Source organism: Pleurodeles waltl, chromosome 8, assembly GCF_031143425.1.
Source record: "Pleurodeles waltl isolate 20211129_DDA chromosome 8, aPleWal1.hap1.20221129, whole genome shotgun sequence".
Classification (NCBI taxonomy): domain Eukaryota; kingdom Metazoa; phylum Chordata; class Amphibia; order Caudata; family Salamandridae; genus Pleurodeles; species Pleurodeles waltl.
The window spans coordinates 1281179301-1281195142 of NC_090447.1; the positions used below are offsets into that span (position 1 = coordinate 1281179301).

Sequence of the window (15842 nt, forward strand, 5' to 3'; positions counted from 1 at the left end):
TTTGTTCACTCTTGTTCTGACCCATTTGTCTGCCTTCTTTCCCAATTCTTGGGGAGAGGTCAGATCAGAGTCCACCAAGTACTGGTGCAACAAATCAGACACACAATTATTAAGAATATGCTCTCTCAGGATCAAGTTATACAGGCTGTCATAATCACTAACTTTACTGCCATGTAACCACCCCTCCAAGGCCTTCACTGAATGGTCAATGAAATCAACCCAGTCTTGTGAAGACTCCTTTTTGGTCTCTCTGAACTTTATCCTGTATTGTTCAGTGGTTAAGCCATAACCATCCAGGAGTGCATTCTTAAGAACTTGGAAATTATTAGCATCATTTTCGTTCACAGTAAGGAGCCTATCCCTACCTTTTCCACTAAATGATAGCCATAGGATAGCAGCCCACTGCCTTTGAGGGACATCCTGCACAACACAGGCCCTCTCAAGTGCAGCAAACCACTTGTTAATGTCATCCCCCTCCTTATAAGGGGGAACTATCTTATGCAGATTCCTGGAATCATGCTCTTTTGCAGGATGACTATGGGGAATACTGCTGCTGCCACCATGGGTATCTAAACCCAACTTCTGTCTTTCTTTCTCTAGTTCAAAAGACTGTCTATCCAAATCCAGCTGTTGCTTTTTAAGCTTCAGTCTGGTTTGTTCCACCCTCAACTTATTGAGTTCCCTCTCTAACATTCTGTCATCAGGGTTGGTGGGAGGGACATTCTTAGACACAGAAGAATGAGCAGAAGGAGACCTGTCCCTTACAGAAGCCACCCTAACCGCTTGGCTAACAGAAACATCACTACCAGTATGGTGAGAATAAATGCTTTTGCTATGATGTGAGACAACACTATTTCTATGGTGTGGCCCATCATCATTACCAACTATGCTAGACTGTCTTGTAATGGGCAGGCTATGAACTTTCTTTCCTGAATCTTTTCCTGGGGGAGTCCCTGGATCAGATTGGGAACCATTTGCTACTTTTTCAACAGATGTGGCCCCTATGGCCTTATCTTGTTCTCTAAGCATATTAATTAACAGTTCCAAGGAAGGATTCTTCCCTACACTCAAACCTCTCTCTATGCAGAGACTCCTTGCTCCTTTCCAGCTAAGGTGATCATATGCAAGTTTGGACAGATCAACATTTTGGCCTGTGCCAGACATTTTTAGAGAAAGTTAAAGTGATAGAAAAAGAGAAAAAAGTTTTCAGAACTTTTTAGAAAGACAGAAAAAAAACTTTTTAAACTTTTAAGAACTTTTTGAAAGTTTAGAAGTACTTTTCAGCACTTAGAAAAGAGTGAAAAGAGGAAATGCAAAACTTTTTGGCTATGTGTATATACACTGACCTTGTTTTGTATATTTTTCTCTTATGAAAAGTACAATGACAAGAGTGGTAAGTAGTCTCAAAGCACTTATCCCACCACTGCACAACCAATGTAGGAGGCTGGACTGGCTTGTAGTGAGTACCAAGGGGTACTTGCACCTTGCACCAGGCCCAGTTATCCCTTATTAGTGTATAGGGTGTCTAGCAGCTTAGGCTGATAGATAATGGTAGCTTAGCAGAGCAGCTTAGGCTGAACTAGGAGACGTGTGAAGCTACTACAGTACCACAAGTGTCACTTGCACAATATCATAAGAAAACACAATACACAGTTATACTAAAAATAAAGGTACTTTATTTTTATGACAATATGCCAAAGTATCTTAGAGTGTACCCTCAGTGAGAGGATAGGAAATATACACAAGATATATATACACAATAGCAAAAATATGCAGTATAGTCTTAGAAAACAGTGCAAACAATGTATAGTTACAATAGGATGCAATGGGGAAACATAGGGATAGGGGCAACACAAACCATATACTCCAAAAGTGGAATGCAAACCAGGAATGGACCCCAAACCTATGTGACCTTGTAGAGGGTCGCTGGGACTATTAGAAAATAGTGAGAGTTAGAAAAATAACCCTCCCCAAGACCCTGAAAAGTGAGTGCAAAGTGCACTAAAGTTCCCCTAAGGACTAAGAAGTCGTGTTAGAGGAATAATGCAGGAAAGACACAAACCAACAATGCAACAACTGTGGATTTCCAATCTAGGGTACCTGTGGAACAAGGGGACCAAGTCCAAAAGTCACAAGCAAGTCGGAGATGGGCACATGCCCAGGAAATGCCAGCTGCGGGTGCAAAGAAGCTTCTACTGGACAGAAGAAGCTGAAGTTTCTGCAGGAAGGAAAAGGGCTAGAGACTTCCCCTTTGGTGGACGGATCCCTCTCGCCGTGGAGAGTCGTGCAGAAGTGTTTTCCCGCCGAAAGAACGCCAACAAGCCTTGCTAGCTGCAAATCGTGCGGTTAGCATTTTTGGACGCTGCTGTGGCCCTGGAGGGACCAGGAGTCGCAAATTGGACCAGGAGAGAGAGGGGACGTCGAGCAAGACAGGGAGCCCTCTCAGCAGCAGGTAGCACCTGGAGAAGTGCCAGAAACAGGCACTACGAGGATGCGTGAAACAGTGCTCACCCAAAGTTATACAAAGGAGTCCCACATCGCCGGAGACCAACTTAGAAAGTCGTGCAATGCAGGTTAGAGTGCCGTGGACCCAGGCTTGGCTGTGCACAAAGGATTTCCGCCGGAAGTGCACAGGGGCCGGAGTAGCTGCAAAAGTCGCGGTTCCCAGCAATGCAGCCCAGCGAGGTGAGGCAAGGACTTACCTCCACCAAACTTGGACTGAAGAGTCACTGGACTGTGGGGGTCACTTGGACAGAGTCGCTGGATTCGAGGGACCTCGCTCGTCGTGCTGAGAGGAGACCCAAGGGACCGGTAATGCAGCTTTTTGGTGCCTGCGGTTGCAGGGGGAAGATTCCGTCGACCCACGGGAGATTTCTTCGGAGCTTCTGGTGCAGAGAGGAGGCAGACTACCCCCACAGCATGCACAAGCAGGAAAACAGTTGAGAAGGCGGCAGGATCAGCGTTACAGAGTTGCAGTAGTCGTCTTTGCTACTATGTTGCAGGTTTGCAGGCTTCCAGCGCGGTCAGCAGTCGATTCCTTGGCAGAAGGTGAAGAGAGAGATGCAGAGGAACTCGGATGAGCTCTTGCATTCGTTATCTAAAGTTTCCCCAGAGACAGAGACCCTAAATAGCCAGAAAAGAGGGTTTGGCTACCTAGGAGAGAGGATAGGCTAGCAACACCTGAAGGAGCCTATCACAAGGAGTCTCTGACGTCACCTGGTGGCACTGGCCACTCAGAGCAGTCCAGTGTGCCAGCAGCACCTCTGTTTCCAAGATGGCAGAGGTCTGGAGCACACTGGAGGAGCCCTGGACACCTCCCAGGGGAGGTGCAGGTCAGGGGAGTGGTCACTCCCCTTTCCTTTGTCCAGTTTCGCGCCAGAGCAGGGCTAAGGGGTCCCTTGAACCGGTGTAGACTGGCTTATGCAGAATTGGGCACCTCTGTGCCCAACAAAGCATTTCCAGAGGCTGGGGGAGGCTACTCCTCCCCTGCCTTCACACCATTTTCCAAAGGGAGAGGGTGTCGCACTCTCTCTCAGAGGAAGTTCTTTGTTCTGCCATCCTGGTTCAGGCCTGGCTGGACCCCAGGAGGGCAGATGCCTGTCTGAGGGGTTGGCAGCAGCAGCAGCTGCAGTGAAACCCCAGGAAGGGCAGTTTGGCAGTACCAGGGTCTGTGCTACAGACCACTGGGATCATGGGATTGTGCCAACTATGCCAGGATGGCATAGAGGGGGCAATTCCATGATCATAGACATGTTACATGGCCATATTCGGAGTTACCATTGTGAAGCTACATATAGGTAGTGACCTATATGTAGTGCACGCGTGTAATGGTGTCTCCGCACTCACAAAGTTCAGGGAATTGGCTCTGAACAATATGGGGGCACCTTGGCTAGTGCCAGGGTGCCCTCACACTAAGTAACTTTGCACCTAACCTTTACCAGGTAAAGGTTAGACATATAGGTGACTTATAAGTTACTTAAGTGCAGTGTAAAATGGCTGTGAAATAACGTGGACGTTATTTCACTCAGGCTGCAGTGGCAGGCCTGTGTAAGAATTGTCAGAGCTCCCTATGGGTGGCAAAAGAAATGCTGCAGCCCATAGGGATCTCCTGGAACCCCAATACCCTGGGTACCTCAGTACCATATACTAGGGAATTATAAGGGTGTTCCAGTAAGCCAATGTAAATTGGTAAAATGGTCACTAGCCTGTTAGTGACAATTTGGAAAGAAATGAGAGAGCATAACCACTGAGGTTCTGATTAGCAGAGCCTCAGTGAGACAGTTAGTCACTACACAGGTAACACATTCAGGCACACTTATGAGCACTGGGGCCCTGGGTTACCAGGGTCCCAGTGACACATACAACTAAAACAACATATATACAGTGAAAAATGGGGGTAACATGCCAGGCAAGATGGTACTTTCCTACAGAAGTCCATCACCATTGTACACAGGGCTTGTAAAGAAGGTTGAACAGAGGCCGTTCAGTATATGCATCATATATAGAGCCTAGAAACTTGGGCGTGTGATATGGTGATATAGAGAGGGATGAGCAGGTGGGGAGGAGAATGTGGAGTTCGGCAGTTGGTGGTAGGCGTGAAGCCATACGTATCTGCTGTTACTCTTGGTCACATGATAAAAGATTAAACTTATCACAGCTAGTGAATTGTATTCCACTTTGTGGTATATAGAATATAGAACCTTTGGGTCAAGATATGGTGATGTACAGAAGAACAAGCTGGTTATGGGGAAAGGCAGCTAAGGAGCCTAAATGTCAGAGAAGGTAACTCCTGTGAGAGTGGGGTGAATGCCTGGATCCTGTGACAGCAAAACATATCCCTGGAATCTGGAAGATCTGGGTGTATGCCAAAGCCCTGGGAGAGCAGGCTATCCCTCTGGACCTTGGGAGGCAAAGTATACCCCAGGGCTGCAGGAGCACAGGTCGATATGACCAAAAAGTAATGACAAAAGACGATTGTAGACACCCATAAATTAAAGCATAAATATGATCATAGAAACACAATAACATTTTGTAGAGCATTATACAGGACGGCTATTCACCTGCTGGACATTGTTTATTTATGTCTTCAGGTAAGGCTTTCAGTGATCTGGACAGCATTCAGTTGAAATGTGCTTCATCCTATGTGACTGGTATGCATAGGGCTTTCACAAGTTTGGAAATGATCTTAGTAATAACAAGTTTGTTAATGGAAAACATACTACAAAGAGAATTAAGGTTACATTTGAATGTTTAGAATCCAGGTCATACAGTAAGTACTGAAAATGTGATAAATTAAAGGATTGATATTCAACGGGGTGAGTCACTCAGTGCATGAGTGGGGTATAAGATTGTCATGCCTGACTCACATACACTGAATGAGCAGTGTACACCAGCTGAGCATGCAATTATATATTATGTTCTAGAAAAAGATGGTTGTCCTTCTGTTATTTCATTTATGCTTGCTGTTTTGGGCGGCTTCGCTCGTCTTTCGTCACATTGTAAATCCACTGTAAATTGGTCCTTACAGTTCCAAAAGTAAAAAGACACCCTATAATTCATCTTTATGTATCTTGTGAGTGATTAAATGACAGGTATTGCCAGACTCCAAGTCTCTTCTTTTTTAGCAACATCTCAGGGTATATGAGTGGGTCTATTAAGTACAACGTATGTGCCTACGTCCTGTAAGGGCAGTGTGTGTCCTTTAATCTTCTCTACACACTGAATAAGTACAACTTTGAGTGTCCAGTAGTCTTTGAAATCTATTTTGCTATGTTTTGTGATGCTTTGGCACTTTTATATTATTGTGCATCCTTGTAATTGTAATGTAAGTGCAAAAACAGTGCTTGAGACTAATTAGAGCTTTCTGGTGTTTCATCAAATTAGGGACATTGTTGCTGTAGATGGCCATTTTATTAAATATAGTCACTTAGCCACAAAGGTATAATAACCTATGAATGTAAACTGTGTGGGGGCCAGTCCTCAATATAATTACGTTTTCACCTTAGTACTTTTGTCTCGGAAAGGATAGTGGGACTGTATTTAAAAATGTTGAGAAAATAATGCAGCTTATAATATTATGCAGAATTAAAGTGTAGGCTTAATGAAAAAAAGATGTGTTTAAATGCAAAAATTGTTGTCGGAAACCATATTTACTCATACTAGACATGATAGTTAAAGCATGGTTATTTGACAAGCTGACATAACTTAAAAGTATTGGACATATTTGTGGGCATTTTTATACAGATTCCCATCCTCCATTCCACGTTAGTTGTTGTGAGTGAGCTGTGGTGTAGGGTTGGTCTCTCGTGTTAACTCAGCCCTTGGGAATAGTTGATTTATTCATTTGAAACCACTATCCCTTTTAAAGGCACATTTGGATTAGCTCTGGGCATGTTTATATTTTGATAAACAACTTTTATTGAGTTTTCAAAGGGAAAAAACAAAAGGGAAAGTACACCAACCCTCGGGGACAGCATAATATCATATGTAACCAGACTTTTCTCCGGTTATATTGACCAAGCACAATCAAGATACAAAACATCAACAGTGGTGGGTTAGTTCTGGGTATGTTTAGATAAGCTTTGAGTTCAATCATTGAATCTTCCCACATTGTTGTGAATGTACCCTGGTGGGATCTTCCTCTTGAGTTACCTCAGACATTGTGGATATGTGATTGCTTAATTCTAGCCAAATTTCCATCTTCTTGGCTTATTCAAATTAGCTTTGGGCATGTGGAATGAACTTTGAGTTCCATCCTCAAATCTGCTTCAGCTGTGAATGAACATCGGTGAAATGCATCTCTTGGCTTATCTCAGCCCTTTGGAATATTTGAATAATTAATCCCAGGAAGTATTTCTTTCACTTGGCTTATATACATTGGGTTTGGGTGTGTTTAAATGAGCTTTGAGGCCCTTACGTAGCCTACTTGTATTTGTGTGGCATTGTGGGACCTACTCAAAATCACTCTCAGGCATGGAAGACACAACCAGATGCACTGGTATCACTTATTTTCACTACACAGATTTGCTGACCTACACATTCTCAGCATACAGATGGCCAGCCCCAATCATACAAACACAATACTGATATACTTATCACATAGGCCACGATGCACTCACACATTTCTCCAGTCATATACTAGTGCTGTATAACCTTAAATATCTTGTCCTATCCTGTTGCAGTGCCAATACAGTATAGTGCACAGGTGTTGACACGCACATATCTAATTTTATGGTGGTCAAGTAGTAGAAAAGCGAGCAGTCTTGGTATCATTTATTCATCCAATAACATTGAGAAAAGCCTTGAGGCACTATTTTCAGTTTTGTTAATATATTCAATAATCATTACAGAAAGCAAAGGATGTGTTATTCACTCAAGGGAATTAGCATAATCACATCATAAGCAAACGTGATGGATATCCCCTCTGCTGTATTACGATTTCCATAGCATATTATGGAATCGTTATATGGGATATCCGTCATATTTGTCACGGAGTAACCCAATCCACCTAACACTAAAACACTAAATTAGGCCCTAAGTATCTAGCTAGCCATGTCAAACAGACTGACACAAGGTCTGTCCTGTTCAGAGTCAAACCAAAGGATCTGGCTGTTTCCCAAAATGACCATCTTTTATAATCCTTTAGCTAAAGAAAGAACACAATTTTCAAAGCATGATATCTCATAAGTGTGTTGCACTTTAATGTTACTTGCATAGCACCAATCACATTACCATTTTCAAATAACACATACTTGCATTGACTAACGGCACACGTAATTTGTTATTAATGCAAAACACAAGGGAAAAAAGAATGAACCACTTGTACACATGAATAATGTCGGCATGTTAGCAGAGGCTCAGCTGAATGGCCTTACAATGTTATAACTTTAGACCATCCTTTCTGGGGAAGCTAGTGACACATTATTTTGTTGCATGCAAGTAGAGACCATGGTTTCCATCTGAATTAAAATGATTTTGTCTAACAGAATGGAAATATGAACGTGTAGGGTTCATGCACACAAACAAATAAGCAATCATTTTAAATGCAGGTGAATGTGGCCTAGTCTTGTCAACCCAAGCCAACCATATATCAGGCACCATATTTTTAATATGAAAGTCAGCATGCATACAGCTATAGGATAGGGTACAGAGTGAAGGTACAACAAAACATACATTATAGGAGTTCAACGCTGACCAGTATATTTTTTTACTTTGTTTTAATTTATGCATTACTTTTACTCGTCGAATGTCTATTGCATACATTTTCAAAAATAATATACAGCATTCCATACCTTTACAAAAAAACAATAAAAAGCAATTAGAAGGCTTTAGGAATTCTTGTTAATAATTGAATCATCTCTTTTTGAATAAGTGAGTTTACCATTCTGCTGCTAATTGACGTCTTCAAAATGTTGTACTTTGGTTTGTGGGTACGGTGTATGATAGCTTGACTAGAAATTTCGAAACAGATATATAATAAAGTCTTTTTTGTACATTCACAGTGAGCCACAGGCAATGTGTTACATTGAAACATCTAACCTCGATGGAGAAACCAATCTTAAAATTCGACAGGTAAATGTATGCTTTCCTTTGCTTTTGACAATATCTGCCATATTTCTTGATTCACCCAAAGTTAGAAATGTTTTCTTGATGTATTTATTAGATGCTTCTGATAAGACAGATACTGCTGAAATTCTGTGTTTAGTCATAAACCAAGCCGTATATATTTAGTATGTACATTTTTGAAGGTTTATAATTAATGTAGTCAGTTTCCTCGAGAGCACGGACTTAAAATCATGAGAATTAAAACACTCTCTAGGAATATGATAATTCATTTTTATCAACCAATATTTAGAATCATGAAGATGGGCAAAGAGTAAATCCTTGAAAGCACAGTAATGGTTGAATCCATCCTTGTAGACAAATAAAATAGTACTGCTATCCTACTGAGGATACACAGTGCCCTACCTTCCATGCAGCTTTACACAGCAGAAGTGAACGTCACCAAAGTAAACCTTAGGATGTGCCTTTATATATTTATATAGACACATATTATTTTGCTCCTCTGAGGCTTTACAGGCTAGCCATGCAATTTATTGCTTCACAATTTTAATTTGTTTTCATTTAGAAGGATAATTTTTTTGGCTCATGCCGTATGTATATAACTATTTATACTGGAGGCCCCTATCTGGGGGACCAAATAGATCGGTGAATGAATGCCTGGCTGGGACATGATGCAAAATCATGCGTATCAAGTGTTGCTTCACACATTTACACATTTACGTTGTATTTTATGTATTTTCAACTGCCCAAATCCATATACTTAGATTTTTATGCCCAGGAGTTCCAGTGATTTGTTCAGTATTGCACTATTTAGGAAAGGTGAGAAAGTGAGGATTTGACACCAAGTGCAACGCCCTCTGCTGGCATTAGTTTTTACTGCTACGGCATCTTCGAAGTGAGATGTACTGCTCTGTCTAAAAATGCACCTCTTGCCCTGAAATTCCACACTTCATTTTACAATCGTCATCTGTATAAACAAATCTTAGGTTGATGCGGACTTCTATCCATTTTACACGTTTTGTTTGTATGTTTGAAGTATTAAGTTCTTCAAAAGGTGTAGGTTTTTTTCTTTTTCAAGAAAAATCCAGCTTTTATAAGTTTATCTTTCATGTACTAAAAGTACATATGGAGAGCGTAAAGTACGGTTCTTTATTGAATACCCATTTAAATATGATGCTCTCTGTTGGACTTTTTTGCTTATGCAGTCATCCTCAATCTTTTTGCCTCCTGCCTCCTATTTTTTCTGACCTGTTGCTGTTGGCTTTTGAACTCTGAGCACTTTACCACTGCTAACCAGGGCTAAAGTGCATATGCTCTCTCTGTAAAATGTGTATGTGATTGGTTTATCCGTGATTGGCATATTTGATTTACTAGTAAGTCCCAAGTAAAGCGCACTAGAGGTGCCAGGGCCTGTAAATCAAAGGCTACTAGTGGGCCTGCAGCACTGGTTGTGCCACCCACATAGGTAGCTCTGTAATCATGTCTCAGACCTGCCACTGCAGTGTCTGTGTGTGTATTTTTACACTATAAATTCGACTTGGCAAGTGTACCCACTTGCCAGGCCTAAACCTTCCCTTTTCTTACATGTAAGGCACCCCTAAGGTAGGCCCTAGGTAGCCCCAAGGGCAGGGTGCAGTGTATGGATAAGGTAGGACATATAGTAATGTGGTTTATATGTCCTGACAGTGAAATACTGCCAACTTCGTTTTTCACTGTTGCAAGGCCTGTCTCTGTCATAGGATAACATCGGGGCTACCTTTAAATATGATTAAAGTGTAGATTCCCCTAGAGAGTAGATGGACATGTGGAGTTTGGGGTCCCTGAACTCACAATTTAAAAATACATCTTTTAGTAAAGTTGATTTTAAGATTGTGAGTTTGAAAATGCCACTTTTAAAAAGTGAGCATTTTCTTGCTTAAACCATTCTGTGACTCTGCCTTGTTTGTGGATTCCCTGTCTGGGTCAGTTTGACAGTTGGGTTGTTTTTCACCTCGCACTAGACAGTGACACAAAGGGGGCTGGGTTGTAACCTGCATTTCCTGATTAGCCATCTCTGCTAGGAGGGAGGGGTGGAGTGGTCACTCTCATCTGAAAGGACTGTGCCTGCCTCTGACAATGCAGTCTCCAACCCCCTGCTGTGTGTCTGAGGCCTTGCCTAGGCAAGGCAGGATTTCACAAGTAGGTGTGAGTCCCCTTTGAAGAAAGGTGACTTCAAAGACTAAAATGGGTATAAGAAGGGCACCCAAATCTACAGACTTTAGGAACACTTCTGGAAACAAGAGGAACCTCTGCCTGGAGAATAGCTGAATAGCTGAGGAAGAAGAGCTGCCCTGCCTGTGACTGTGCTTTGTGGAGCTATCCTGCAGTTGCTGCTTCTGCCAGAGTAAGAGGGCAAAGACTGGACTTTGTGTGCCTTCCATCTTGTGAAGAAATCTCCAAGGGCTTGATTTAGAGCTTGCCTCCTGTTGTTTGAAGTCTCAGGGACAGCAAAGACTTCTCTCCGCCAGCACCTGGAGTCTCTGGAGAGACTCTCCTGCTCTGACAAGTGGTGCCCTATCCAGTCCCTGGGCCCTTGAAAGGAAAGCTGGTAGAAATCCAAGGAAATCGACTTCGGACGACTCCGGACCAACGCCGCTGCTGAATCCGGTGACGCCGCCTGCACCCGACGCCGTGACCTTCGCTGGAACGCGACGCTCTTCGCAGGCCCGATGCCGCTGCAGCCCCGCTGAAGTCTACGACTCCGTGGAAGTCGCCGCACCACGTCGTGACTGACGCCGCTCGAAGTGCGCGGATTCAACGCTTCGCACAGACGCCGCGATCCCCGACTTCGCGCATCGACTTGTTTTCACTCTTCACCAAAGGTTCTGTACTTGGGGGTCTACGCGACTCCGTGTCCGGCACCGCTGGTGTCGGCTTGTTGGGAACGACTCCGTCACGACGCCGTGTTAACACCTCATCGAAGCATTTTTGTTTCTAAGCGCTATTTTTGGGTTTAATCTTTAAAAATTCATAACTTGACTTGTGTATGTTGGATGTTTGTCGTTTTGGTCTTGTTTTGTTTAGATAAATACTTCCTATTTTTCTAAACTGGTGTTGTCATTTTGTAGTGTTTTCATTAAGTTACTGTGTGTACTGGTACAAATACTTTACACCTAGCACTCTGAAGTTAAGCCTACTGCTCTGCCAAGCTACCAAGGGGGTAAGCAGGGGTTAGCTGAGGGTGATTCTCTTTTACCCTGACTAGAGTGAGAGTCCTTGCTTGAACAGGGGGTAACCTGACTGTCAACCAAAGACCCCATTTCTAACACTCTCCTTTCCACAAAATCATTAGGCTTCATTCAGAAAAGCACCAGTTGCTGCAATTTCTGCTGCAGTTTGTACTATCATTTTATCTTCCTCATTTTGATACTGCAACTCACTGTAAAAAGGAAATTGAAAGACATCTCACAGAAAAAAAATTCCCTCGAAATTAATAATTATATAATTTCATTGTTTTCTTAATGCTATACATTAGGTTCTTGGCAATGAAGAGACTACTTACATGCGGGTTAATAAATGCTAATGTTTTACAGGAGTGTATCTGAATATCAAATGCACAATTATATGCCTGTAAATATTGTGAGCCAGGTAAGTAGTTGTAAACAACAGCAATATACCATGAATTCTAGTATTTACAATTTTCTTTGTAGATGAGGCCCCTTATATTGTTGTTAACTATAACCCCCCTTTCCCTGGTAAATAAAGGATGGCAACTAACATATTTGAAACCATTTCAGAGTTCAAAGAGTCCTCACTTATCTGCATCTGTTTGTTTGACTTCTACAGGGTTTGCCAGTTACATCTAGTTTGCAGTCCACTGAAGATTTGATGAAACTGACTGGGAGGATTGAATGTGAAGGACCAAACCGTCACTTATATGATTTTACTGGAAACCTAATCATAGAAATGAACAGGCATGTTTTTTTTTCAAATGTATGAATATGCAGACTAAGCATTGAATATTAGATTAAACCAGGAGGTATCATCTAATAATAGTAACAAGTGAACGAACATCCTGTTCCATGTAGATGTGGCCAGTGCTTGCAGAGATTTACTGCCTGCCGTCACTTAATTATGACTTATTTATATGGTTAGAAGAAGTAGTCCTTCAAGCCAAATCTTGCTTCCTGAACCTTTTTATTCTTGGTGACTAAAAAGTGTTTGCAAATCTAAGTCTGTCTCCTTATACCTCTCTCTTATGTCAGCTATGGACCCGATAGGTCATGCTCAGTGTGTGTACGACCATACCCAGAAAGCAGAAAACCAATGCGACTTTATGTTCTATACTTCTGGTCTTGTCAAAATCTAAATTTTCCAAGATTTTTTTTGGTTCAGCCATTTCTTGACCGTTTTCACAGATTACCACTTGCCTAAGTTTGCAATGCCAAAGCAGCCAAAATGACTGCATTATAAGATAGTGGTCGAACATTAATATGTGCACATTAGTGACAATGCTCTCTATATTCTACTTAGCCTTTCCCCATCGCCAGAATAAATTTAGTCTCTCTGAAATGATAAGTCAGTTCTATATTCACATCACCTCAACAGTAGCTCAAATCGGCCCACTTCAGACTAAAAAATTGATATCTAGCCATGCTACTAGCAAATGATTCACTCTGGCACTAAAAAGTAAAAAAAATACAGTAAGCAATTTAGAAAGATTCTGGTAAAAACCCTGTTACACCAAGATCAGCCACTAAATCCTTAAAATTATTAACCTGTCAGACAAGCCAATAGGAAATTCTGCTCGTATAAAGATTCTTTTAGCAAGTAGCTCTTCCAAGGAAAGTTTTCAAACAACTTCCACCCTCCTACCACACTCCACGACTATAATCAGTAAGATCCAATTTTCATAGAGCTTGGTTGACTGTTTAGCCAATTTATTCACAGACACAATTTGGATAATCAGAGCAGAATGTGACAACAGCATAGACCAAACTAACTCAATTGCTCTGACATTAGGCCTAGATCCCTGTATTAGTTCCTCCAAACCTCTCCTTCCTCCTTCTTCATTTAAATCCATGAAGATATTTGACCCCCTCCCAAAAGAGGACTGCATCACTTTTCTGAAGAATTGCAGGCCTTACAGGTCACCATTAGAGCAGCTCCCAGCTCCTATGTGAGAAAACATCAGTGCCAAATATCTGTTTGTCTGATAGAAATAATAAATGCATAATTCTCAAAGAGCATTTTTACTGATTAACTCATGCATGCTATTGCATGCATTCATTATATATTCCATAAATCCCATGTTGTACTTCATTGAGTTAAATAAAAAAAGTCAGACCTATATCTCTTTTACATTTAACTCAAAGCTGGTTAAAAAAGTACTTACCATTCACCTAAAATTTTTTGAAGAAAACAAGGAGTGCTTACGGGATCCACAAGGAGACTTTAGTCCTCACAGAGGCATGGAATTAGTGACAACTTTGGATTTTAATAACCTATGAATTATCGCTGACAAAGACATTGGTGGAGTACTATTTTTTTTTGGACCTCACTGCCACCATCGACCACATTGTACTTTTGCAGCGACTCACCACTTTTGCAATGTGGAAGCTCTGTACTTGCTTGGATATCCACCTTGCTCTCAGCCCAGCGTTACTGCATTAATTTAGACTCTTTTCAGTCTGAAGCTAAACCTCTTTACTTGGTGTATTCCATAAGTGCTATATGTTCCCCTACACTGTTTTATCTTTATTTGGCTCCAGAGACTTCCGTGGTCTGGAACTAGAATGTAAAAATGTATTTTTATCCTCTCAACACCCAATTGATTTGCCAAGCTTACCTAGTGACTGCACCTCTGACATTCCCCAGATATAAACAGTGATTAAAGCCTGAATGCAAGCAAACGTCTTACAACTTAATCTAAGTAAAACAGACGTTGTCCCTATTCATAAAGAAATCAATAAATGGGATCAATCCCTATGGCTTATAACACTGGGTCTATCACCCATCTAGGTCAACACTTCCTGTAAACTAGGATTTAATTTAGACTCAGGGTTATCGCGTGACTCTCAGATCTCAGCAGTTGCAAAATCCTGTCTTTTCCAAGAGTCCTAAAAAATATTCCCATTCCTTTCTTTTCCAAAAAAAGTTATTGTTACCAATGCCTTCATTTCATAATGGCTCAACTAAGGCGATGACGCCTACCTGAACCTGCCTCACAAAAATCTTAAAAGATTTAAAAACATGCAAAATGCCATCATTAGGCTAATTTTCAATCTTAATAAATTTGAGCATGCCTCTGCTTGTGGCAAGTCACTTGTTTCGTTGCTGATGAAAAAAAGGATTTTGGTCAAAGCTGCATGCTACTTACTGTGACTCCAACTCTACTGTCCTGGAAAAACATTTCAAGAAGTACCATCCAGCCCAAAAATCAAGATCCACCATATAATTTTCCTTTATAATCTTTAAATACAAGTTACAGGACTGGGGAGGCAAAACATTTAGTGTCTAGGGCCCACACAAGGAACTCCTTACCAGTCACTGTAAGAAATTAATAAAACCTGTTTACATTACTAAAAGCTCTCAAACGCTCACTCTTCACTCAATAAATTGTTCAGCCAGCACACTTAATCCCTTCCGATCCCTTCCTATTTAATAAACAAGCATTTAGCGACTACTCATGAGTGACTATGCACTCTACAAGAAAAAAATATGAATAAAATATTAGAATCTCTCTGTGGAATGCAAAGTTCAATATTAGGCTACCTATGAGTGATTATGTGCTCTGCATGATAAACAAAGGTATAAATAATATATTCAAATCTGTCTGTGGAATGCAAAGTCCAATATGAGAAATATGCATGCAAGCATATTTGTAGTGTAGATTACTGGCATGTCAGATACCCCTTTCATTATCCTAGCAAGCGATTCTCCAAAAACATGCAGGACAGCTGTCTGTAACTATGATAACCCTCAACGAGAGTTCTGTTCGCCATATAGTAATTTAATTCATATTTATTCTTCTTTGTAATGGCTGCACCATAAATCACTCTCCAACAGGGGTGCAGTGAGAACTGCGCACATCAATAAAGTACCATTTTCTATGGCTGGCATATTTTGGGTTGCTAACTTTCAATATCAGATCAATCCTTGCATAAGCTTTTCCTCTTTTTGACACAAGACACTGTACTTTTCTTCCGGTTAGCATTAGCTACTCTGTATCTTTTGTGACACCTATAGACAATCAAATCAGCCAATTGCAACACTTACAAATAGATTTTTATGAATTAAAT

General features: G+C 41.3%; 1 protein-coding gene across 1 annotated transcript in view; it reads left to right on the forward strand.

The window, feature by feature from the left end:
* ATP8A2 (ATPase phospholipid transporting 8A2) overlaps window positions 1-15842 on the forward strand; it is a 1954943-nt gene that overhangs the window by 519617 nt on the left and 1419484 nt on the right. The window contains exons 8-9 of the mRNA XM_069202231.1: window positions 8502-8571; window positions 12388-12515. Of these exons, the coding sequence (XP_069058332.1) occupies window positions 8502-8571; window positions 12388-12515 (198 nt within the window). The remainder of the gene's footprint in view (window positions 1-8501; window positions 8572-12387; window positions 12516-15842) is intronic.